The sequence below is a fragment of the Dromaius novaehollandiae genome, chromosome 2 (assembly GCF_036370855.1).
Source record: "Dromaius novaehollandiae isolate bDroNov1 chromosome 2, bDroNov1.hap1, whole genome shotgun sequence".
NCBI classification, from domain to species: domain Eukaryota; kingdom Metazoa; phylum Chordata; class Aves; order Casuariiformes; family Dromaiidae; genus Dromaius; species Dromaius novaehollandiae.
Genome location: NC_088099.1, coordinates 26,590,546 through 26,617,661, shown reverse-complemented (window position 1 = coordinate 26,617,661; position 27,116 = coordinate 26,590,546). Strand labels below are relative to the sequence as shown.

General features: G+C 36.7%; 1 protein-coding gene across 5 annotated transcripts; it reads left to right on the top strand.

Moving 5' to 3' along the window:
• Window positions 1-81: 81 nt before the first annotated feature.
• On the top strand, window positions 82-27,116 carry PEX1 (peroxisomal biogenesis factor 1). Of its 5 annotated transcripts, none has more exons than XM_026098658.2 (24): window positions 82-328; window positions 1,628-1,771; window positions 3,720-3,803; window positions 4,045-4,159; window positions 4,249-5,015; window positions 6,481-6,600; window positions 8,752-8,875; window positions 9,148-9,257; window positions 10,593-10,693; window positions 11,815-11,947; window positions 12,346-12,442; window positions 13,537-13,707; window positions 15,224-15,378; window positions 16,691-16,880; window positions 17,082-17,251; window positions 18,119-18,253; window positions 18,843-18,907; window positions 19,713-19,855; window positions 19,935-20,038; window positions 20,864-21,040; window positions 22,549-22,779; window positions 24,281-24,478; window positions 24,818-24,948; window positions 26,578-27,116. In XM_026098658.2, exons 1-24 carry the CDS (start codon window positions 200-202, stop codon window positions 26,660-26,662), a joined length of 3,879 nt encoding a protein of 1,292 aa, XP_025954443.2. In that variant the 5' UTR covers window positions 82-199; the 3' UTR covers window positions 26,663-27,116. The 5 variants fall into 5 exon arrangements, with proteins under 5 accessions (XP_025954443.2, XP_025954447.2, XP_025954445.2 ...); XM_026098659.2 differs by having other exon boundaries at window positions 83-328; window positions 17,085-17,251; XM_026098662.2 differs by lacking the exon at window positions 24,281-24,478 and having other exon boundaries at window positions 17,085-17,251.

Here is a 27,116-nt window from a genome sequence, read left to right as displayed (position 1 = left end):
GAACGAGCAGAAGCCCTCGATAGAGGAGCCAATCAGAAGGAGGGAATGGGTATATACCGCGTCCCCGTTGGCTGGTTGTGGGTCATGCCGTTGTCTCGGGGGTGGCGGGGGAGGAGGGGTCTCGCGGAGGCCTAGGCTGCCCGCTCTCCTCACGGAGCGCCGGGGTGGAGCGGGCGCGCGGCGGCGCCCGCCCGCCGGGATGTGGGGCAGCGGCAACCCCGGCGGAGACGGAGCTGGAGTCGCCGCCGTTACGGTGGTCCTCAGCGGCACCCGGGACTGCTTCCTGCACCTGCCGCCCGTGCTGGCCGCTCACCTTCGCCTGCAGCAGGTACGGGGAGGCTCCGCTCGGGGCCTGGCGGAGAGGATTATGGGAGCGCCATCTCCCGTTGCCATAGTGACGCGCAGCCCTGTCCTCCATCGCTGCTGACAGTGTCTCTCCCCTGCCCAGCCGCGTTGTCGCCATGGTGACAGGGCGCGCGCGCCTCCCCTCCTCCCGCGCGGTGCGACCCCGTCCCGGAGAAGAAGCTTCGTTGCCATAGCAGCGGGGAGCCCCGCCCCCCACCCCCCCGGGCTGCCGCCCTTGAGGGGCGAAAAAAGGTTGGGATTTGTCACCTCTGAGCTTAGTCTTAGATCACCCCTATGTCGTCATTTACATTTGTCTCAGTACTACGGGGTTTTTTAATACCTTTTTTTTTTAGTAGTAAAACATGCACCAGCATTAACTGAATAACATGTAAATTAATTTTTCAAGTGGTAGCTGAGATGTTAAATCCATGCAGAGTCATTGTTCTTGGTGTACCTGAATGCATCTTCTGCTGCGTATTTTTGCACAGAAAGACCTCATACCATCCCGAGGCCTGTTCAGTATGTGGATCAGTTGCAGGAAGCATCCCTTACATTATAAATAACATTTCATATGTGAAAATGTGTGAAAGCCTGGGTGCATCCCTTGTGCCAGGTACAGAAGTTAATAATCAAAAAGTTGTTAACAGAACAGACAGCCTGTGCAGGGAAAAAAGGCACCGTAGGAATGAGCAGGTGGAGAGGAGAAAGCTGGGAGGGCATCTGAGAGCGGAGCAGGAGCGAGCGATCCTCACACGCCTTCTGCGGACCAGAACGTGCTGCCAGCTCACCACGTGGTCACGCGCAGGCTTGGAAACACTGCCCATGGTATCATGCTAATTTCCCAACGTCAAGAAAGACCTCTCACAACAGCAAAATTATCTAGACATGTAAAAATTTGCTATTTTTCCTTCAGAGTGCTAAAAGAGAGGCTAGTGGGGCATTGGTAAACTGTGGGGATGAACAGGTACATTACAAAAAGTCCAGTATATGTGTTAGCTTTGTTTTTGCTACAAACTCCAGTTGTGCTAAAAATCTGCCTTCAGGAGAGAGGAAGAAGGTGTGCAATTTCTTTAAAATTTTACCGTTTCATCCTGTACACAGATTATGGCTGGCTTTTCTTATTTCACATAATCAGCAAGATGAAAATGTGTGATCTCTGTGTAATCTTCAAATCTTTGAATTCCTTTCAGCTCTCTGATCAAATATGTGCTTTAGTTTGAATAATAATCATTTTATTTAAGTTGTTTGATACTAATTTATTTTATTTCTCTGAAACTAACAGGGCCAAGCTGTGAAAGTTTCTGGCAGTCATCAACCTGTATTTTTAAGCTGGATGGAAATCAGGCATCAAGGTCACCGAGGTGAAAATATTGCAGAGATTAACAGACAATTAGCAGAGAAACTTGGCATTACAGATGGAGAACAGGTTTTAAATGCAATCTCTCTCTCTTTTTTTTTTTTTTCTTTTTTTTTTTTCTTTTTAAACACAGAGTATAGTGCAGGAACCCTGAAAAGATAATGGTTTACAAGTTAACTATGAGTTGGCATCTTGTTTCGTGTGTTCACTCAGTTCCAAGTTACGTCATTAATGTCTGTCAGATAAGAAACGTTCACCTTTATGAAACATGTTTCAACCATGAAAAGATTTGTTCATAAAATCATTACAATTACTTAAATAATGTAAGGATAGGCTTGTAGTTTTTTGCAGGGTCAGAGCCACTCTCTGCAGTGACATTATTTTTAGGAAAGCATACTTTGAAGCAGTTAAATAAGTTGGGAATTCTTTCATAAAAATATTCTGCCTGGAGTTCCTGTCATTTTAAAATAATTATTGACTTACTCTGTATTTCTTCTTGTTTGACTTCTTTTGGGTTTGAATTGTCACCCTTTTATCCTCCCTTCATCATATATCCCCACATTCTCTTTCTTTGAATATTTAATTAATTCGGCCTGCTGTTTTCTTACTCTTGGACAACGTGTTCAACTTCCTGTTTAAATGATTCTCTTATTGTAGAGAAGTTGGACAGATGCCCAGGAGACAGCCAGAGATATCTGTCATGGGACTGTTAACATTTCAGCATCCAAGATTTTTTATCTTGATAGGTAGAGAGTTAAATCGACAGGTGTAGAAAAGTACTATTCTATACAATGTTATTGCATCATATATTCATATACGCATATTCTATTATGCAGTAAATTTTATTCAGCAAAATAAACCACAGCAGAGGACATGGCTCAAAGCAGTATATTATATTAGCATGTTTACTTTTTAAAAAATATTTACTCTCTAGAAAGGATGTGTCTGTTTACAGAACTATAAGATTTACCAGTTCAGTGGCAAGGTAACTGGCCTTTTCGGTTCTAACAATTAATAGGCTATAACAGGGGGGGGAAAAAAAAGGTCAACAAAGAAATGTTAGTAAAACCTTATCCAGCTGTTGCCAGGAAATAATCACCTATACAGTTGAATGAACAATTAGGTAGTTTTACCATCTTTTTGACTTCAGAAAGTGCATGTTTGCCGTGTTTTGTAATTATATGCTCTTTTATTTACCACACTGGGGAGAAGATATTTCCTCACAACTTCTGCTTCGAACTTGAGGACCCACAGGAATTTAAAATGACTTGTTACTTTTATAAAAACTGATCCAAAATAAATCTCTCTCAGAGGAGAGGTAACTAGAGATAGTTTTATCTCAGGAGAAGTTTAAGTTTATTTTAAAATGTATGGCATGATATTGTTTGAAAATTGTTATTTTCTGTCAAATGGAACCTTTGGTAAAATTAGCTTTTGAAATATATATTTAAGACACTCTGAAAGACACATTTTCCCTAAGCCACAACAACTTCTATCATTCTTCCTGATACACAGGACCTTAAAGCTGTTAGTTGTTTTGTGGAATTGGGGATGCTTCCTGTGAACCCACTGATAAAAGAGCTTGGTTTGTTTGGTTTTTTTTCCCCTGTTTCTTCAGCTATTTCTGCCTTATGTAAATTTGTGCACAATTGGATGAATTTTATAGAGCGTGGTACCTTTTTTAAAAGTAAAAAATAATTCGGAGAAGCTTATGTTGTCAAAATGCTTTAAAATTGATTGTTTTATATCAGCTGGTAAAGTTCCTGATGCGCTTCACATTCACTTAAGTTCATGGTGTGTTGAAGTGCCAAGCATACCCAGTGCAATCCATTTCCAATACACTGAAATTTCATCTTCTACTAATAAACTTAGCTAGTGTCATTAAGACAATGTATGTTCAAAGTAATGAAAACATATAATGAAGGAGATCTCAATTGTCTGGCTGAATTAAAGATGGATTTTTATTTATTTAAAAATAAGGAGTTAAATACATCAAAATGGTTTTACTTTTTGTCAGGTATTCCTTGAACCCTGTTCGCATGTCTCTTCCTGTCAGCAAGTAGAAGTGGAACCACTCTCAGCAGATGATTGGGAAATACTGGTAATAAAACTTTCTGTTGTTCACATCCTCTTCTTTACAAATAGAAGACTACAGACGTATGTAGTTTCCAGCAAAATCCCCTGTCCTTTGCCTCCCCTAAGGAAACAATAAATGTGGTGGGTTTTTCATAGTATTTTATATTTTAAGTGGTATATTAGAAAGAAACTTAGAGTTTTTATCCTCAAACAAATCTTTAAATATATATGAAGGATTTAATTTCTGATGATATTAAATTTCCTAGGAACTGCACACTACTTCTCTTGAAAAACACTTTCTTGACCAGATTCGAATTGTATTTCCAAAAGCCATCCTTCCTGTATGGGTTGACCAGCATACTCGCATTTACATCAAAATCGGTAAGCAGCAGTGAAGGGGTTTGTGGCACTTTCAGAGAGCTGTTTTGCAAGAGTGGATGTATTCATTCATGTGTTTTGTTTATATTCAGGTGCACTTATGCCAGCTGCCCCTTATGGGAGATTAGAACCTCGCACGGAACTTCTAATATGCCCCAAAACACGCCCACTTGAAGAAAATCTCACCAGTATGCCTTCCACAAAAAGTGACACTTTGCTCAAAAGATTAGTGAAAAATAGCTTGGGCCAAGAAGAAACAGTAAAGGAGCCAACGACCAGGCAACCTCACTTAAAGCCAGGAGTCCCTGAACAGAGTAAGGCTGATGCAAATCTGACACTTGGCACAAATGTTCTGCCAAATATTTGGGATTTCATAGGGAGCATTTTCTCTCACGCATCTGAGCAGAAACAAAAGACTTTTTATGATACAGATGAAATGAAAGCCTTCAAAGACAAGCTGCTGAACTTAATTCACATGGATTCCATTTTTAGAGTATGCCATTCCCAGCCGCCCAGCGTACAGAACATATCAACCACCCATGCATTCCTGGAATGCAGTGCTATTCATGTTTTTCCATGGAATTTAGAGTTTGTTGATCTGGAGCCAACTGCTACAGTCTCTTATGGGAAAATTAGTGAGCTGCTCTCCCCAAGACAGCGTCATCAAGAAGCTAAGCAAAATCTGCCGCTTGAAAAGCAAAAACATACGACTAGCACACAAGACAAAAATCATTCTAGTAGTAGTCAAGCATCCAGTGAGGGGTCTGTTGTTCAGATCGTTTGGAATGGATTTGAAGATCTAAAGAGTGTCATAAAGTATGGCAACAGTGGGGAAGCCCTACACGTTGGAAGAGTTTGGGTCAGTTTGAACATACTATTTTTAGAGCTTTTGATCAGGTGTTTTCTTGATGGATAATAGTAGAATTGGCTAGTTAACACGTAATTTCGGGATACAGGCTTTGTGTTCAGCTTCCTAGATAATGCCAGAATCCAGTAATATTTAGTAGAGCTATGCTGTGCTAAGTTTTCTCATTCTGGGCTGCTTCTTATTTGCCATCACCCTCTGAGATGTAGTGTGCACTCTGGGTTTCTGCACATTCGGTGTTCTGGGGGAAAATTCTTCAGTGTTTCTGGAGAGTGTCCATGCTTGCTTCAAAACCTGTTGGCAGTCACTGTATTTATGAGGACATGAAAATATCTGTATGTGTTCATTATTGTATAGTAAGTACACTTTGCATCAGAGACCACTTTAAAGTATGTTTTGGACTCTAGCTGTCATCAAAATATAAATAGGATCATATGTCCTAGTGCTATATGATGTTTGCAAGTGCTTTTACATACTCTTTGAGCTTTCATTAAAATAAATCTTTAACAAATGTTTTGATTAATATCAAATAACTTGCATTTAGATAATTTAAACTGAGCCCTCACTAGGAATTTCTAGTTAGCTGTTTTAGTCTTTATACGCTACTTCAGAAGGTGGCACAAGTTCCACTTGGCAGAGACTGGTATTTCAGCTTGTTCTGATAGACTTACTGCCTGCTTTTGTTCTTGCTTTCCTGGAAGCCTGTCTTAGATCAATAAGAACAGGAGGAAAAAAAAAAATTCAAATCACCATTTGAATATTTCGACATAATAAATTCTGAGGTATACTTATCAATGTTCACTTTTTTGTTGTTGAGAATGAGCACAAACAGTCTTTACCACTAAATCTTTGCACAGCTTTCCAAGTGCCAGCAACTATAAAATTTTTCAGACTTAATAGACATTTCTGAGGTGTTTTCAATTTGGAAATGCATTTAAAATAATATAGGATATTTGAAAAATGTTTTCTTTTTTAAAAGGAGAAATTGGCTTGTATAATTCAGGAAAATTGGATTTCTCTGTACCACAGGTGCTTATTTCTGATCTGTATAATGGGCTAATTATACTTACATGCCCATGTAAAATTAATCACTGAATGAAAATAGAGTTGAGTATTTTTATTTTTGATTTTTTTTCTTCCCTAAAAGTATTTTTAAAACATTATAACCTTAATTCTTTTTTTAAGTTAATAGATGGTCAGCTGTAGTGATCACTTTCACAAACAGGATAAAAGGCAATAAGAAGTGTACATGAAAAGATGATTTGAATACCTCCATCAATTTTATGGTTTCCTTTTAAATTCTGTTGCAGATTACAAAGAAATTGGATCTGTGATCAAATGTAGAGCTTCTGTTAGTGACAAAGAAACTGAAGTTATACTGCGTATGCAATGTTATGCAATGCAGCTGTTCTGTTTTCTGATATTTCCTCTCTCTTTGCTTTTATTTTAATTATTTCAGATTCCAGATGGTCTGAGAAAGAAACTACGTATAGAAATGCATTCAGCAGTCCGAATAAAGTCAGTAGAATCTATTCCTAAAATTCCCGCATCTCTTACACTGCAACCCAAACAGAACTTAGTGAGTTGATGTTTTTGGTCCCACACTTGTTCATATATTGAAAAATGATAATGTTGCTCTGATCAGGAGTTCTTTTTCAATGTTGGTTTGTTTTTTTACTTGTTGGATGATAGTTCGGATGTTGTTTACTACTTATGGCTAATATTTGAAGTGTACATCATTCCACAGGAATTTATTTTCTGAATACTTACTTTTACTATGTAAGTCATCTAAATTAAGAAGATACTGTGAGCTATTTAAACAAGGGTTATCTAGTATTTCAATCAGTGATACTGTTAACATCAATCCACTGAACTTCGTTTTGCTTTTGGTAAATATCTTAAGTTTTGCATGTTAGCCTATCATGATTTTTCTGTATAGTAGAAGTGACAGAGGTGTCACAGTGTAGGGGATACAACTTCTGAATTTTGACTCCTACTTTCCTCAAGCTATTAGAGGAATGCTGCCTAGAACCTGTTAAATCACTGGGTCTCCATGTATTCTCAAATTGTGAAAATTTCTGTTGTCTTTTTTGCTTCTCCTTGATGTCGTTAGTATCCTTTTTAATGTGTTGCCATTGATAGGGCAGAAGATGCATTTGCTGTTTGATTAGGTCTCCAATAAGGTCTCAAATGTAAACAATTACTGCAAATAAGGGGTGTTAACAGTATTTTTGCACGAGATCCTCATCTAAGATATAGTGGTTCCAACCCAGCAAATTTTAAGGGTATAAATTTAAACCTATAAAAATGAAAAGAGAAAATCCTAAAGCAGAGACACCAATTTCAAGTCTTCTAGGAGAAGACATCCTTATGCTCTTCAAATATTTTAGTGCCCAGTGGAATTACTTTAAAAAAATAAATAAAAGACACAATTGAGATATGATTATTTTTTGTGTGCTATTTAGGTTTTGACTTCATTTTAATGCTGATATTTCTTTTCTTTTTTTCTCATGCTAAAAAATTAATTTTCTAGAGTTATATAAATCCCTTCAGTCTCCTGTAAGTGACACATGTCCAATCCTTTGAGTGGGAATTTGTGCCCAAAAGAACATACTAGTGCCAGTTCTCATATGATGAAAGATGTAGCTCTTGCATGATATATTTCTTCATAACACACAGTATGTTTGTTCTACTGTGACACTGGCCTGATTATTTGCCACGTTAGCTGCTCCTCAAAATTTTAAGTACAGCACTTCCCATTATTGCAGGGCTTATGCATAATCAGTTCTTTATCCCTGATATAATTCTATTTTGTTTTGATATCTGCAGGTGAATGGTCAAATGTCTGTGTGTGTGTGTTTTCTTTTTTTTTTTTTTTTTTTTTAATTAAAATAAGTATTAAAAGTTAAAATAAGTATTCTGAAAGTAATTTGCTGAAATCATATACAATAGTTGTGTGCTTTAAATGCAGAATTCTCCCTTCTTTTCCTTTCCAATTCAAATGTTTGTAGTTTTTCGAAAAAACAAACAAAAATGGGAAGAAATATGACAACATCTTTCACTTTCCATTCTGCACACTGCTTCCATGATCTCAATTGATTTTCCCCCCCCTCCCGCTGAGACACGCACACACGCGCACACACACACTTTTAGACAGGAATTATGTTTCTGTGATGAGGGACTGAATGAAGATAAATGCTCTAGCTCTCATCTGGAGTAAGACGTTTGATCTATTTGCTTACCTGTTGAAGTTTGTTGTCAGTGTCCTCTGATCTAGATGAGCCCCAGGTCCTTTGCATAGGAAGCAGGGTGAACAGGGAAGAAAGAGGTGTAGTGAGCACCCTGAGTATGGCTTGGGCAATATCAGTGCATACCTTGGGTGCTCTTTCAGACCCAGGAGCTGAGCAGTGCTTTTGGATCTGGTAACACAGATGAGTAAAACACAAATAAAACCATTTCTTGTCTCACATCAGTGTTGCAAAGGTAAAATCTTTAATGGTGGAAGATTCAGCTGTTGCTGCAGCAAGTGTTAGATAGGTACTTTCCATAGAAAACCTTTAGTAGAAACGGGGATTGTTGGCAAGACGTTTTCTAAAAGAGTAAAGCTGTTAGAGCTGCTTCCATCTCTCTGCTGCTGTGAGAGAAACAAATGCCCTGTGCATAGAAAGAAAGTTTTGCTGACTAACACCTTGTTTTGTTTTGCTTCCTCCTTTCTCTTTTTTCTATTTAGCATGAAGATGTACGTGAAGATGACGTTAAATCTGCTTTCAATTCTTGGCTGCAGAATTCTACTACTAATGATCTTCCCTGGATAATGGCCAGCACAGACTGTATACATCTCTCTGTGAAAGAAAGTAAGGATAATACTGTCTTCTGCTGTTATTGTAGCTGTCTTATCTGTCCATTATGGAGTTACTTAGGCAATATACCTTCTTTAAATCTCTTTATATACCATTTAATTTAACAGGTACCTCTTTTCACTGAAACTGTAAGTGTGAATTATGCTGTAACAATGGTTAACCTTTTTATTCTTTAATTTCAGAATATATTACTCTGGTTCTTCTTATGAGGAAAAAGAATTTAATTTATTTGGTGTTTTAACAGTTGTTCATTTGTGTTTCTACAGGCATAGAGGAATTTGTCCTTAGTGTAGTACATTCTACTCGCACTGAAGAAAATAAGTCTGAGAATATTTTTATACTGAGTCCTAGTTTGCTGCAAAAGACAAACATACAAGTAAATATCACATAATATCAGGTATCAAGTAACTTAAATTGTTACGTTTGATTAATAATATACTGGATTATATATAATGCATGTTGGTTTTAAAATAACATCAGTCTGTTTATTAAATTGTATCTGTATTCTGTGTTATTTTGTAGCATGAGGCATTGATGAGATTTCATGCAGGCCAGGCCAGGCACTGAATTTCATAGTCTATATCAAACTCTCAGTAAAATCAATTAGAGTAAAGACACTTCTGTGCAAGTTTGAGTATCCTATCCTTACACTTGGTTGTTTTTTCCTTGATACATAAACCACTGTAAAATCACAATGCGTCTGGCAGGAACAGAAGCTTGTTGTGTCATAGAGGAAGCATACTCTCTATCCAAACCTACCAAGCTCATACCGTCTTTTTTTTTTTAATATAGTTTCTCTGTCCTCTGTCTCTTCAATTTTTTCTTTCTCAGAAGAATAAGTATTTCTATTTATTACTAGGCTTACTGTTTCCATTAATAATTCTACTTGAACCCATGCCCATGACTCCAGGGTTACGGTTGTTGTAGTGGGATAACATTTTTTCCCTTTTAAATTGATGCAGTTAAATTTTAGTAGAGAGTGAAGGTGTCTTATTTGAGTGTTCAGAATAGAATTTCTCTGCAAAATTTAAGATTGCCGTTCAACAAAAGTAAAGAAAACTTTATTTTATTGGTAATATAGAAGTGCAAGAAAACGTCTACAAGGGATAAATCATGCTAGTGACTAATGAACGGATGGATAATAGGCATTTCTTAATAGCAGTGCCAGCTTTAACTATCTCCTACTAGCCTGTTTCTATCTGCAAACCCCTCTGGTAGCACTGTTTGCCAGCCCAGCTTTTCATACTAGCTCCCTGGTGAACTAAACTGAAAAACTCACTTGCATGGGAAAAAAATCAGATGTTTTGCTAGGTTACTTTTCTCTCAGATCAGTTTTCTGATCTGATTCACTTTCTTTCCTCGTAAGTGCCTGTGCCAGCACAGCAGAGGAGGGGCACGGTGTAAGGAAAAAGTATCTACAGATAGGGACCTGCATAATCTTGGGTAGTCAGCACTGAAGTAAACAGCACTTTGCTTAACATCAAATCATGGCTTGCTATATCATTATAAGAATTGGAGTGTATTTTGAAGATAATTAGATCTATGCCATTTTACCAATGCATCTTTCTTTCAAGCAAAGCAAGCTTCAGCAAAGCACACAAGCAGCATTTTCTTCACACAGATTCCAGAAAAATGCTAGTTACTTCTATACCGCCTTTTTCTTCTCAAGTTACTGTTAATGCAAAGTACTATTTTTTTTCCTTTGTTGTAGGTTCTTTTACATCCTCTGACTAGAAAAGCTGATGGTGACAGCCAACCACCTATGTGTGATACAGACAGGAACCTTCCTTATCACAGTCTAAACCATCTTGGGTGAGACACTGTCATAGTAGAAAATACAGGAGGGAATGGGAATGAAAGAGAAAAAGCATTTGGTGAAAATGTGTATTTTTGGAAAGCTAAGCCAGATCTTAAACTCTGCATCTTTAGCTATCTTCTTAGCTTCTGTTACTCGGAGTTGGTCCTTTAACTGAGTGTGTAGGTGCTTAATTTTGTCTTCTGAATAGGCTCACTGAAGTGAGCAGAGAGCTTCACATGACTGGTGCTATTGATGTACTAGAACGTTCGGTGTTTGACAATAGGATGTGACGTCTCAGAACTGCCTGATTTTCAGAGAAATAGTTCGTTGCTCAATAGCACATTGGCTGATGTGCTTTTAAGTGGTGTGAAACAAGAGACTGCTATGTGGTATTAAGGAATACCGGGATTGTTTTTAGCCAGGATTTCCAAATGAAGCAGAACTTATGAAATGCAGCAGTTTGTCAGTTCCCTTCTCACAATAACTTAAATTTTGTTAGCACTAGTCAGTAGGTTTAATAGATGGGTATGCATCTCAAAGAAATTAAACTCCTACAAGCTTTATCAAAGCTGTCAGGTAGAGGAGAAAAATTCAAAATAGTACCTCCACTGGTAAAAAGGATATAATGTAAGCTCAACAGCTACTTTCTGATTATCCTGCTAGATAGCCATTGGTAGAGGTATTGTTTGGAAATAGCCATAGGACATGCTGGCTCTTTCCTAGTCAGTAACTCAGTGATATGAAGAGCAGTTAGCATTAGTATAAGGAAAAATAGCAGTATTGTGTAGCAAGCTTGAAGTGGGGAGGGGGGACACAAGAGACTTGGAGTGTTGTGGTGGCAGGCTGAAGTTAGCTCTGTCTTCTGAAATATACCTCATATTAGGATCGTGTAGAATGACTTGATAACCCTTCTATGATGGGAATGTTTTGCAGTATCTGTCTATGCCCCTTATGTGTCACTATTGCGTAATAAAGGTGCTGCCTCTTCAAATTGAATCATCTCTACCTTTTTCTTTAGAACAAAGTACTTTATATTGTGTGAACACTGAAATCTCACTATACTGGAAGCTATTACTATTTAGGTTATGTGTACTGGTCCTGCCATAGAACATTTGATGTTTTATTTGCTATGCAGAGGAGTAGACAAATTAGGAACATCTTCCTTTGAACACGTAAGCCACAGCCTTTTGGGTCGTCCTTTATCTCAAAAGCTGGCTGCTCTTTCTGTGGGACTGAGAAACGGAGGAGTGCTCCTCACAGGAGGAAAGGTACAGGCTTTACTACTCTCTGCTTGCAAACCCATCCAAATTTTTTTTTGTAGTTACAAAACTTTTTTTTTTTTTTTTTTTTGATACCATGCAAATTCTATAGAATTAAAGAACAGTGCTGAAAAAAGAGCAGTTAACTGAATGGGGCTAACTCAGTACTACATGATTATATTATATAATAATTATTTAGAGGGAGAGAAAAAAACACACTTTTATATAAGTTAATATTTCATGTATATATATTGTATATATGTGTATATACTTTTGATGAGAAGAAAAAAATCTATGTGTGTTCAGCTTTCCTAGCTTGTTAGCTTGTGTGTGCTATGACAAGTCCCCAGAAACAGAAGGAAATAGTTCTGTTACTTTTCATTAACCTGTAACTTTTCATTTTGTAGGGAAGTGGAAAGTCAACATTAGCAAAGGCCATCTGCAAAGAAGCATTTGATAGACTGGATGCTCATGTCGAAGTAATTGACTGTAAAGCTTTGAGAGGTATGATAATATTCTTTCATTCTCAAACATTTGCTATGTGATGAGGCATAATTATGACATTATCGTATTTATTTTGTCTGAATAATTTTTCCAGGTTTATTATTTTCACAAGGAAATGTGATGCTCTGTAATGAGCATCTTTAAGTTTAAAAAAAAAAAAAAGAAAAAAAGAAAAAAAAGAAAATATACCAACTATGAATGTACTTATTTCATGCTTTACCAGACTTTGTTCCCCACACCACCACCACCAAACTGAAACTAGCTTTGCCATGTTTATTCCTAATCCTTACAAAAGAGGAACAAGTTGCAAGTTGAACTGTGTAGGTTTTTTTCAGCTGTGGTAGCTGGAACAAAAGTTATGTTAACAAATCTTAAATATTAAAGAATACCTATGTTACCTAGTGAAAGGATGACAAAAAGAAGGATCAAACAGTCACGATTATAGACGATGGTGATGAATCACCAAATCTAAGTGTTCATCTTATCGTCATCTGTTCATCAAAATAAGTATGTTGCACCGTGATGAAGGAGGACAGAAGAGGACTTTTTTACTTTTTCATTTACAGGACTTTCTGGTGTTGCGGAACCAGAGAATACTCAACTGTTCGTTTGACATTTATTTATTTATTTATAAACAGAGACCTAATATTTCATGGCTCTACTCCTTTATTCTTTTACAGTCCTTACTAAAGATCCCTGCTCCGGAGGAAAAAGTGAAAGACTGGTAAAGAGCTAAGTCCCTCTCTCTAACAACTGAAACATCCCTCCAACTGAGGAACTCTAGCAGCTGATTTAGAGTGCCATTCTGCTTTTAACTATCTAGAATTTAGGCCTCTACACTCCTCCAGTGGTTAGTGAAAGGTGATTAATCCCACTGTAGGACAGATGGGACCTTCTGAGGTGAAGAATTGTTGAAAGATGTGGCCTCCTTTCTTCACGGACTGTAGACACCAGTTTAAAATAGAAATCTGGATTTATAGGAGTAAAGTTAAGCTAGCTTAATTCAAATGTAGGAGTACTACCTAAGCAAGAAGTCAGGTGGGTTTTTTTTTTTCTTAATATGTTTTGTCACTAAGATTGTGCTTTTGTTTTAGGAAAAAGATTAGGAAACATACGGAAAAACGTGGAAGAAGCTTTTTTAGAGGCGGCATGGAGACAACCATCCATTCTTTTAATGGATGATCTTGATCACATTGTTGGAATACCTTCTACACCAGAGCATGACAACAGCCCTGAAACGGTTCAAAGCAATAGACTTGCTTATGGTAATACTGTGCTACCAGTGTCTGGATAAAAATGTAATGCAACTGAGAATTTCTTTCACCTGAATTGTGCTGTCCTAACTGGACAATTCTGTTTGCACCACTACTGCCTCTCAGCCACTTAGTATTCCATGACAGGCAGGGGCTCACAAATCATGGTATGTGGATCGTTTGTAGACCGCATGTGGATCACTAGCTGAATCATTAGCTCCACCACTTTGGAGCTAGGAATAGTTACTGGTAGTGATATTTATACCACTGTTGGTGATGGTAGTGCCTGTTGTCACTTCCGTTGCCAGTGTTAGAAACTTCTCAGTTCCTTTTTATATCATTCGTGTTCTCAAATAAGTTGCAATTGCTTACAAATTACAGATGAATCTTTAACTGATAATTATTGATGAGATCAATATTATAATTGACAAATTGATCATTAAAATTGATACTGCTTTCTATAATTCTTATTTATAATTATACAGAGATATAAAAATGCTGTATATTGATATTTAGAACCATTTTTTTGCTGAATATGCAACTTTAGCATCCTACTTGGCATACTTAACTCCTTAGAGCTTCTCTTTTATTTTGCAATGATATGACCCATAGATTTTTAAAAATAAGCTTATAATAACATAGATTTAAAGATTGCATTTGGTTCTTTTTTATTCACTAAAATCTAGCCAGTGATAAGTTGCAAAACAAAAACATATTCTGTAGGGAAACGAATGTAAAGATATTAATCTTGATCTTTTTTTTTTTTTTTTTTTTTTTTTTTTTTTTTTTTTTTTTTTGGTGTGTGTTTAATTCTGCATTTGGTTATGCCCATATAGAATTGCCATATATGGAAGCCATATCAAAAAAAACTTCCAATTTTTAGCTCAGTTTGAGGCACTTCTCAAAAAATTTCTATTAGATTACTTTTGAAGTTCAGAAACTCTTACCTTCATTTCTGTTTCAAAAACATGTACTGAAGTTACTTGCAGAATTGTTGGAGTTTATTTTAGTTACAATTTTAATGCATAAAGAAGAGTTTGAGTTTTAAAAGCATTCCTTGATAGTCTGCCTTGCACCCATAAATTTCTTTGACTTCTGTATGTTGATTTTTTTTTTTTTCTTTTTTTCCCCCCTCAATTGCTTACTTTCTAGGCTTAAGACCTATCTGTATTCTTCTATATTTCCTTTTTTTCTTCAAACAGAGAGGAAAAATATTTCCAGAGCAGAGTTCATAGCAGAGAAAAATCACATTTAATATCTTGTGGCAGACATCATCAGTGATGTTATAAACTTAGCCTTTAAAGAACATTTCTGATGGCATTTTAATAATGGAATGTTTAATAATAAATGCTTAGAAAAAAAACTACTTTTTAAACAGTCTTTAAAACATGGAAATAAAGTAAATATATAATAAGATTTTATTTTGTGTGCTCTAATACTGCTATCCAGTGCAGTAGAAATGCCGAGTATCAAATACAGAATCCTTTTGTTATTTTGCAATTCATGGAGCAATGTTTTATCTGTCTAGTTTTAAAAGATCTGATAAAAGAAGTTATTTCCATGGGGAGTTTGATTGCATTAATTGCTACAAGCCAGTCTGAACATTCCCTACATCCTTCACTGGTTTCAGCTCAAGGAACTCACATATTTCAGTGCTTCCAATGTATCCAATCTCCAGATCAGGTAAATTCAGTCGTTTAGTAATTTGGTTAAAATATTGTTTGCCTTCTCAAGTGCAATGCTGGAACAGCTACAAAAAATAGTAGTTTACACCTGGACCTTAGAAGAAATCTGGAAGTCTTAAAAGTTCTTTCCTGATACTTAGCTATCTCAGAACTTTTTTTTTTTTTTTAATAATGACATATGCAAAAGTAATCCAGTGAGAGCTCCTAATCTTTAATTAGCCAGCTAAAAGTAAGACATCCAGTCTAAATTAGTTGGCTCTGCTCTTTATCCTCAGTGGAGAAAGAAGAATGTATCCAGAGGACATTTCAGACCATCCTAAAATAAGTTAGGTAGGTGATAGACCTAATTTAGCTGAGATTAACTGCTGCATGGAAATGCATGTCTCCTTGTTACTTATCAGGGGAAGCAGCTTTGAAAAGATGTGTAGATCACTACAGTTAGATAAATAAGTTTAAACTTAAGTGCGTTTTTTCACTCTTCAGGGGATTTAAGCATTTCCCTGTGATGTGTGTTTTTAAAATATTATTAGAACTAAATGTTGATCTATGACAAGGTTTTTCTTTGGTTTTTTTCTGTATTAATTCTATCTCTCTATTTTTGAATACAGACCATTTTGAAACAATATAAAGGAAAAGGCAAAAAAATAAACTGAGTATATTTTTTTCTTTGCAGGAGAAAGTAGATAGTTAGTTCCCATGCATTCCTTAATGGCATGACACATTTATGACAACTCATTGGTATTGAACACAAGTTGTTACTGCTTATTCTTATTCTTTCAGACTAGCAGCTTTAAAAATCATTGAGGAAAGAGTTCAGTATTAGATACTATGAAGGTTCCTCCCACTTCCAGCAAATCTGCATTCATCCTTCTTTTTAACACTAATATATGCATAAGGATGCAGTGGAAAAGTCAGGATCTCAATGGATATCAAACTAACTGATTTATTTTGTATGCAATACAATGTATTTTTTATCCAGTATATTTCATTTTTTCGGCACAACTGAAAGATTCATTTTTGTGAAACAGAAACAACAGGTGTAAAACAGTAGCTCCTTAGGGGGGAAGGGATGTTTTATTATTATTGTTGGATTTAAGGTAACTGTGGTGAGATAAATATTTCAAGTTGCAAAACTAGTGAATTTATTGAAAGTCAGCTGAAAAACTAACTTTCGTTTATGCTTATGCTTTCTTAGATTTTGTTATTTGAGGATTTTTTGACATGTAAAATGTTGAAAGAAATTTTTAGTAACTTTCTGAACTTACAGCTAGAAAATTTGATATACCTTTGCTGTGTAACTGTTTTTTCAGAATCAGAGATCTGAAATGCTGTGTTCCATATTAAAAAATAAACTGAATTCTGATATAAAGGAGTTCTCCGATCTTGACATCCAATATATTGCAAAGGAAACAGAAGGTTTTGTTGCTAGAGATTTTACTATGCTGATTGATCGTGCCATTCATGCCTGTATTTCTAACCAGAATGTATATGAAAATGGAGGTATGTCAACAACAAAATCTTTCTCATAGTTTTACTTCTGTTATCCAGCACCTGTGGAATTACAAAGAAATAAAGAAACAGTTTTTGTGTTTTTTACTTAAAATGTATTTAAATGTTGTTGTTTATTGTGAGGAATTTTTTATTGACAGGCTATATGTGTTCTTTTTTTGTTCAGTGGTTTTTATCATTCTTTCCTTAAAGCAGAATTGAATCTGTCAACTGTGGATTTTCAGAAAGCTTTAAAAGATTTCACTCCATCAGCTCTGAGAAATGTCAACCTTCATAAACCTAAGGACATTGGCTGGGACAAAATTGGTGGCTTAAAAGATGTACAGCAAATACTTATGGATACTATCATGTTACCTGCCAAGGTACCTGTTTCTTTTAAGCCAGTTACTTCAGTTCTGTATGTATTGTTATTATGGGAAAATGGACTTTCAAGCTCCAATATAGTCTTTTACAGAAAGAGGACTGGTATAATTTTTAAGCTATTTCTGTAGCTTCCTGGTCTTCAACAGTCTTGAGCTCCTGGAAACTTTCTTCTTGCCCTTCCCTCTCCCAGATTCTAGGGACAGTGGCTTGTGCTTTTTCCCAGATGAACTGTTGCTCTAGAATATTGCAGTGTTGCATCTTCTGCCTTACATATTCTTAACCATCATCCTTTGCTACACCCTCTGAAGGGCTTGTGATTAGGCTCTCTAAAGATAACATTTCCAACTGTCTTCAGTACTATTGGTAGAGGAGTGCCCTTTTGTGGATGAATACCATCCATCAATTCTGCCGTATACCACTTTGACCTTTCTGCCTTGCTTAGAGCTTCCAGCATTGAGATGAGTCATCTATTTCAGTTTTCAGAGAAATTACAACAGTTTTCTTCATAATTGACTGATATGATTAAAGTATATAACTATGGAACAAAAATGCTGTCAATGATCTAAGCAGGAATTCAGAAGTACCAGTCTAGACATTTTAAAGCTCTGGTACATCTCTATTCTGTCCTGTTTCCTCCTGGCAGAAAATGCCAGTGTTTTATATTTTAAATGCCAATGAAGCCTAGGAACTCATTTCAGCCCCAAGGAAAGTAACCACAGTCCAGATAAGCTCCTGTGATAATAACATGAATAAAAGCAATTATTAACATTCTTTTGAGATATAAGTTAACACCAGTCAGTGACATTACAATACACTGCAAAATAATTATGTATTTTAGAACACATCTTGTTTACATTCTTTTCCAGTATCCAGAATTATTTGCAAACCTGCCCATACGACAGAGATCAGGAATCTTGCTGTATGGAGCACCTGGAACAGGAAAAACACTGTTAGCAGGAGCAATTGCTCGAGAGAGTGGAATGAATTTCATCAGTATCAAGGTAACAAGCTATTGAATGACCAATTTGATTTATTTTAGTAACTGAATAGAATGGCTCAGCATAATAGCTGTGGGTGTGTGCTTGGGAAGGCAAAATATCAAACTAAAACTCGCATTTGAAGTGTAGGATCTCTGGATATGCAAGTAATTGTCTTCTGGAGCTTCACAGTATTATCACGGGGACTTTTTTTTTGTATAATTACTTGTTAGGCAGAATTATACAATTTTGTTAGATATTCTTAGTTTCCTAATTGTTATAAAAAGATCCTGTTTTTTTGGCTTCACAGGACAAAATAGTTGGGCAATGTGTTTTAAATGTATTTTCAAAACACAATGTAAATCACTGTCTTGTGATACTGTAACACCTCTTCTGTTATAGTAAAAAAAGTGGAGCTGATCACTTGAGAAATAGTTGAGATGATTCAAAGATTCTTTTGGCTCATCTCACAACCTCTGCTCTCCTATGCTAAGATTCCACTCCCTTTGTTACAACAAAATTCATTCTAGTGTGTGAAACCTATGCTGATAAAGAATTACATGTTGAAACTAAGAAACATATAGTGAATGTTCTCCTTTTTCCATTTTTTTAGGGACCAGAGTTACTCAGCAAATATATTGGAGCAAGTGAGCAAGCAGTCAGAGATATCTTTAACAGGTTGGCTCTGTAAAGATTTGTGATGTTATCAATAGATTTTATTGTTTGACACTACATGTTGTCCTAGGAAACATATGGACTTAGATCACAGACACTTAGATCTGAAAGTTGAGCAAGCTCAACTTCACCCCCTTTTTAAGAAACAGAGCAGTTCAGTTCAGATCAGGATTGCACTTTTGAAGCTAGTCTCCCAGTTGCCTTCATTTACAGTGCTTTGGCTCACAAAACAGAGCTATCTTGGAGATTGTCTTGAATTCCATTCAGATGAACCCAGGAGCCCTCCTAAAGTGCTCTATCCATTAATGAGCATTCAGTACAGAGAACCAGACTAGACTTAGTGTTAGGGTCCTCAGCACCAGCTGTACTTTTGTACCACTCTGCCCCTGCTGGGCGTCTCTGCTGGCTAATATAAACATACCCTATATATCCTTTGCTTTTCATGTAGTTTACAGTGCAGACTGTCTTTGTTAGATGTACTTCAGCCAAGACCTCATCTGCAGGGTTCTGATTTTAAACTTTCCATGTATACTAACACAACAATTGTGTACTTCAGAAAGGAAACAGTGACTATGAAGCATATCATGAAAATGAATAGTGTTCCATAAGAATCCTGTTCTTCAGAATATCTAGATTCTACACAAAAAAGGTTTCATGTCCTCTTAGAACATGTCTAGCTGACGTTCTTTTCCAGTGTGTACAATTATTTCCAAACCAAAAAGCAATTGTCTGTAATATTTCTAAGCAGTTTTCTAAGCAGTTTGGGTCACAAACTTAAGTAGAATTTAAGCATTGTGTTTTCTTTTAGAGCTCAGGCAGCTAAGCCTTGTATTGTTTTCTTCGATGAGTTTGATTCTATTGCTCCTCGTCGAGGTCATGACAACACAGGAGTTACAGACCGAGTGGTTAACCAGCTGCTGACTGAGTTAGATGGCGTAGAAGGCTTACAAGGTAATAATTCATCCGTGTGCCCCCTTTTTTGGGCAAGAGGTTAGCAGATGTCAATGATATTTTTCTATGGTTTTCAAAGGGGTTTATGTGCTTGCTGCTACCAGTCGCCCAGACTTGATTGATCCAGCTTTGTTAAGGCCAGGTCGACTGGATAAGTGCCTGTACTGTCCACCTCCTGATCAGGTAAGGAAATGAGATGTTTTACATTAAATGTGGAGGGATGGGGAGTGTAATTAAAGTAACGAGCTTTATTCTCCTTTTCTTTGTATTTTTTGTCATTACTAAGCCTGAACAAGGTGGGCTTGATCACATAGCTCCAGTTATACAGACAGCATAAATTCACTGATTTTAGTGGTATGTGCCAGTGTGTTGATACAAAACTGGGGAAAGGCAACACTGTTTACCACAATCTTCAGGACCAATGATCTTAGGTGCGGTTTGGATCAAGCCTTTAAAGGCTGTACAGAGTCTGATTCAAAATTACCGCTGTTCATTTTCAGATTATTTTGCAAGTGTAACATATACCACATAATTTCATTCTGAAATGTATATATAAAGAAGATAATCCCATGCACTAAGAACATAGATACATTCTAACTCTTCTCAATTTTTTTATTTACCTCTGGTTCACCTTCAGGTGAACAGAAGTGTTTTCTACTTCAGCCGTATGTCTCTTCTTAAAGGAAATATAAGTATCAGAGTTCAGCTTTTATGGCATGTATAAATCCCAAGTATTAACTGTGTAACTAGAGACATATTTCTCTGCATATACTGTTTGCTAGTGTTTGTCTTAGACACTTAAAGAAAATGTAACAAAATTTATGTCTATATTTTAAAGATTGATTTGTTTATAGTATTTTCTCTGCATACTATTAAGAGGGTAGTATCCCCTTTAAAATATATTCCCTCAGATGGGAAGTTGCAGAGGGTCAAAGGACTATCTATCAGTCAGGAGCAGGAAAATAACAGGTTGCTTTACTGACTTTTTTTTTTCCTCCCTTCTTACAGACTTCACGTTATGAAATCTTAAAAGCTCTCGGTCATTCTCTGTCTTTGGCAAATGATGTGGACTTTCAGTATTTGGCAGAAAAAACAGAACACTTCACAGGGGCTGACCTAAAAGCCTTATTGTATAATGCCCAATTAGAGGCAGTACATTCTAGTTTGGGTTCAGGCTTACCACAGGTAAGTAAAACTGATATAAAACATGTATCTATTCTTTTTGTTTTGACATTGATATGTTTGAAAGGATTGATTTCACTCATAGCAAAGTTACTTTTAATAAGAATTTCTTTTCATACTTTTCTATACAGAGGATTAAAATCTTACTATATGTTTGCAGGTTAATATGAGAATACTGTCAAAAATTAGTTTAAATGCTTCTTAAATACAGGTTTTTGTCATTCTATGAATAGTATTTAATGCTAAATAGATTTATTTTAGTTAAATCTACCTACCCTAGATCCCTACATCACTTTTTGTATGAAAATACCTTGATGATCAATAGGAAGGATGCCCCTCAAAGGTTTTAGGAGCAGCTAGCTAGTTCAGTTTTGAGGTGACATGTTTTGAGGGGTAGAGGAGGGGGAGATCAGTGGGTTTTATGGAGTTGTTCCAACAGACTGAGTGTGAGCTGAGGTCAGCAGAGAAGTAGAAAGAGATTGGTGATATCTTACAAGGCCTACTCTGGCTCGTATCCCAGGCACTAGCTAATACCCACACTTTTGAGGTACAGAATCCCGCCTTTGGTTCATACCCCTTGCGACCAACAGGCTCTTTTCCTTTTCCTCCCTTCAGCCACCTCACCTTGTCAATACCTGTCTTAGTTACTAACTGGAAAGGGGCCAGGCAAAGGGAAGGATTGGGCCAGGCTCTCAGCTCTTTTTTGTCCCTGGTGTTGCCAAGGGATGGGGCTCTGAGGATGCACCTCTTTAATGCTGGGAGGCATCTCTAGCATATCTCCCCTAACCATCCCTCTACTGTAGCATCAGCACAAGGAGAATATGAAATTAAGAGATGGGAATAGACTATTAAAGGTTCATCTCTCAGGTGCAGGCAAAGACGACAGTTCAGTGTGTCCAGTCTGTCCTTACGCTGGTACCAGTTCTTGTGTGCCTTCATATGATGTTGTTTCCAAATGCTGTATTGCTGACCTAAGTAAACAGTTGTAGGAACACCTGATGATTATCTGTCATTAAGAGGAGGTCACTGTCTAAAGCAGCAATTGTAGTTTCCATATCAGCACCTTAAATGTGTTGACCATGACTAAAGCTGTGTACAGCAGTTAGGCACTGTAAAAGTAGACTCACCGCAATCTCCTAGACCACTTTACACAAGACACTAAATTACTTGATAGGGAATGGTCCAGCCAGAAGTGATATGGTTCTGCAATGGAAAACGTATGTGGAATTTCTTAATGCTCACTGTTACTTAGTAAGTGAGACAGTTCACAGCAAATAAAGAAAACCTTAAGATTATCTCCTCAAATTATTGTTCTACTGTGAAGACAGAAAGTTCTGCTTAAAGATAATGGATTTTCTCAGCAAAATATTTGGAAATCTTTTCTCAGAGAAGGGAGGATTGCTAGAATCAACTGCAAAATAGATGTTTTCATTTGGGTTATATATGAAATATTTTAACATATTTCACAATGCAGTTAACACCTCTAATGTTCTGTTCTTTCTCTGTCACAGGATTTTGGTTCTAGTTCTGACAGTGATGTCAGTCTCTCTTCCATGGTGTTTCTAAATCACAGCAGTGGCTCAGATGATTCAGCGATAGATGGAGAAGCAGGGCTAGAGCAATCTCTTATTTCTCTAGACATGTCTGAGTTGCTTCATGAAGATTCAAGGTCTAACATGTATCGTCTTTATTTTGGAAGCTCTTACGAATCCGAGCTAGGAAATGGAACTCCTTCAGAACTGGTAAATTAATCTTTTCTGTATGTAACTGCATTTATTTCAAAACTTTCATGGTAGGGAAGAAAATATCTTGAATTTTCTAAATGCTGTAGTATCAGTTGTGAAGCAGAAAAACTGAAGTAGGCTAGTGATACAGATTTATAAATACAGTTTTGTCTGCTTTGTCCTTCAAACTGTCTTCATTCTATACCTTGTGGCCTAAGGTAGGGATGAAGAGGACAAAATGTTCTCTAACAAAATATATGGACTTCTCAGCAACTGTACAGGGCTTTTGCATTAAAATCCAAAAATAGTGCTTAATACTTCATAGTCAAGCAAACTGTATCCTTACTAGATCTTATTGGCTGATCTAATAAGCTTTGGAAGGGAACAAGCCATTAGTAAAACAGTTTGGTTTGTTTGTTTGTTTTATTAAAAAAGTTACTATTCAGTTCTCTAAAAAGAAGTCATAATACTAAGAATCAACAAACATCTTTCAGTTTCCAGTAGACTGTGCATGAATGGAATAATCTGTGACCAAGTGATTGTGTCAACAACACCAAAAAAGTCCTGGCTTCCATTGCTGCTCCTAAGAAGCACAATTTCTGTTGTGGAATTACATTGCACAGAAACCAGCATGTTCTGTGGCTGGTCAGGAGATGAGTGTGTGCTGGCTGGCTAGGCAGCACCCGCATGGTGATCAGCTAGTCTTTTCTGGCTGCCAGATAAGCTAAACAGAGTATGCTACCTGTGGGCTCTTGACAGTGGACAGGTGAATTCATAGCTTGCATGTGATCCATGTGACATACATTTTTAAAGGTCTGTTTTAGAACTTTAATTACAAGTACTTATCAATGGTGTTAGAATCCTGTTTTCAAAACCAGCTTGCATGGATTCTTAAAGCCAAAAATAACATCTTGACATTGGAAAACCAACTACTGACTGCTAAGTCTTCTAAGGTGCTTTTATATGTTTTATCTTACATTGAGGACAGTGTTTCATTAATGAATCTTTAGAGACTTCACTGTAATAAAGTTCTTCAGCAAGGTTACAGAGACTTTGATCTGTTAAAGTTGTTGAACTTGAAAGTTGCATATTTTATCAAGTGCACAGAGAACTTGCAGATGATGAATATTCAAATTATGAGTCATTCCGAAGCCAACTACATAAACTTTTCCAGTTTTCAGAACCATTGATTTTCATATGGAAATAAAAGAATAGACTTAATAGACCTTTATTCTTTTTGAGATAGGCCATTGCAAAAATATCTAGGTTTTTTTTCCAAAGATGGAATACTTTATTTCCAAAATTTTATTTTCCCCAGTACCTTGGTAAATTAACCCAAAACTTGCCTCAAAAACCTAACTTACCTCAAAAAGGTAGGTATATGACACATTTTTAAAAGAACATACTCTGGTGGGAGCACGCTTATACCAATTTAAGTTTGTATACAAAGTGAGCCAAATATGGAGTGCTCTTTTGGATCCATAATGAGTTAATGTATTTCTCCATGTTGTCAATTTAGAGCTCTTTGTGTCTGTCTGGACCAAACTCCATAACTCATGATTTAACCAGCACGAGTCAAAGAGACACAGCATCATCACAACCTTCAATACTTAGAACAGTTTCTCAAGAAGGCTCCCAGGAAAATAACCAGGAGCAAATAGAGCACCTGAGGACAGAAATCAATGCTGTCAAAGAAAATTACAGAAGCAAGAATGGAGTATGGCAATTTTTTCATATTACTTAATCTTAACATTTTTCTGTTGCTTCCCCACACTTCTTGGTATCTTATTTCTGCAATAACATTAAATAAAACATAACAAAAATAGCAAAGATAACTGATACCTAGTCTGAGGAAGTAAGATAGATGTTAACATTCATGTAATGAAAAAAAGGTTGTTTCTATATTATTAATATGGGGCGGGGGAGCTGTGATTGTATTCATAATACATTTTACTATGCACATAATGGTAGAGTTCCCAAGTTACTGATATTCATGTCACTGTCTTTTTTTCCCTTGGTAATTTTTTTGTTATCTGTTCATGGCTCTGTTTTCAAGGAGGACAGCACCCTTAATCAGTCAGTGCTCACGAAGAACACTTTAACTATTACCCAGTCTCATCTGATGACTGCACTTGAGGGAATAAGACCATCTATTAGCCAAGGTGACTGGAAGAATTTTACTGAGCTGTAAGTATAAAAATTTTTAGCAGTTGTGGATTCAGTGGAGATTTGGTCATTTCACATTTCTTACTCATTAGGTTGGGAATGGCAGAGGAGTTGAATAGCTTTTGATAGTGTTTCTGAAAAGAAATTGCCAAGTTAAATACTGGGAAGGGAAGAATATTTTACCAATACATTGTGTCTTACTGCATTTGTCAGTGTAGGATCCTTATCACAGAACAGCACACAATTGCATTGGTGTGAGCTATACCAGTACAAGGTGTGTGGGAGGAGTGGGGAGGGCCTATCCCAAACAGCACTTAGGCTAAATAGACAAGGGATAGGCAGGCGAGCACGACGAAACAATCACAGCATATTCCTGATCTTGCTGACTGCTTTATAAAGTTAAGCTATACCTTAGTTAGACTATTTTGTGTTAATGCTTTCTGTATAAAAATAAACTAAGAGGTGATTTCCAAGGTTGCTAAGGGAAGATGTGTATTTTTCTCAAAGGCACAGTAGATCTTTAAAAATGAAAATAACTGTGTCATTCATGAGACTGAAGTTAATGAAGACAAATCCAGGGTAGCAACAGACTTAGCTTACATCACATAGCTATTGTCAGTACTCTCTACAGTAGCTTAAAGTAACTGTTTAATTTAGTCTGTTTCTCATATGAATAATTCATTGTTCTTTAGATGATTGGTGTTCTTGTTTGGTGCTTATATGGTATTTGTCTCCTGTGTACAAATGCTGCTTGCTATGGCTTTTGAGAATGTTCCTGGCACCCACGAGGTTCTCACGCTTCCCTCTGAAAAGCTTAAAGATGAAGGAAACTGCACTTACCTTCCCCAGTATCTGTGACTTCAGATTACGAAATCTGCAATGGCTAGTTTGCTGACGATGTGGCCTTCTTGTTATTGTGTTAGTTAAATAGATTTAGCTTCACAAGATTACCATAATTTGTTTTAGTTGATTCTCTAAGCCTTAATTCCAGGTTCTGCCTGCTGCCATAGTGTACTGATCCCTGGGATTTTCAGATTGCTGTTTTTTGACTCTCAGCAGTGGCCGCTGTAGTACTGTGTTTGAGAAAAGACACGTTCTTTTTGAGTCCTCAGTACATGTTCCCCAAAAAATACAAAAGCAATCTGCAGAAGCATGGACATACTATTACTGAAAAGGAGAACATGTCTCCTTAGATTCCAAAATGACTGGAGTGAAAAAATTGGAAGTTGGCATGAGGATGTTCTGTGATCTCACCAGCCTGTTCTTTGGACAGGAAGACTGTTAAAGAATGGTCTTCCTCAGCTGATAAGTGCTTCTTACAGCAGGAGAAAGAAGAAAGGGACAGGAAAGGAGGTGAACTAGACATGCTTCCCAGGAGTCTGTATCACCATGTCCTCTCCACCCTACTCCCTCTCCTCCCCCCTCAAAAACCGGAAAGAACAGAAAACACTCTGGATTAAATTAGTGGGTGAAAACTCTCACAGGTTTTTAGCCCTAGTGATCATCTGGTGTGAGGAGACGTGCAATCTTCCTTTCAGTGAGAATATGCAGTTCTGTGTCGCATTAATGTGTATCTGAAGAGGCATTTGCAAACAAAGGTTTGCATAAAGTATGCAAAAGTAGCATGCTAATATTTTCTTCTGTTTCCAGGTATGAAAATTTTCAGAATCCCAAGAAGAGGAAAGGACAAGTTGGTTCAGCATTCAGACCAGGACAAAAAGTGACTCTAGCATAGTAACTTCTAATATGCTTGTAATAGCTAAACCATAACTGGAAATTATAAATGTCAGCCTGATATTTAAATGAGTAGATCAGATTATTTATATCCATATAGATTTATTAATGCAGCAATTGAAGATAAGTTTCTTTTAAATTTAAATGCTGTAAAATTATTTCACATTTTATTTTGAAGAAAATTTCTTCCCACAGATTGATATTAAATTTCTTGAGACAACGTTGGCTACATTATGTCTAATTGTTCATCTTGCAAAATTTTAAAGTTTTATTTTTATCAATATACAGTTACCAGAAAATAATAATGATTTCCCATCCGTCTGTTTCCTCACAGCAAATACCTGTTTTCTTCAAATCTGTTTTCCAAATCTATAAAGCAAACTTATCAAAATTTTGTCTTCACAAGTTGCCTAATTCTGTTTAAAAAAAAAAAAAAAAAAAAAAAAAAAGACAAA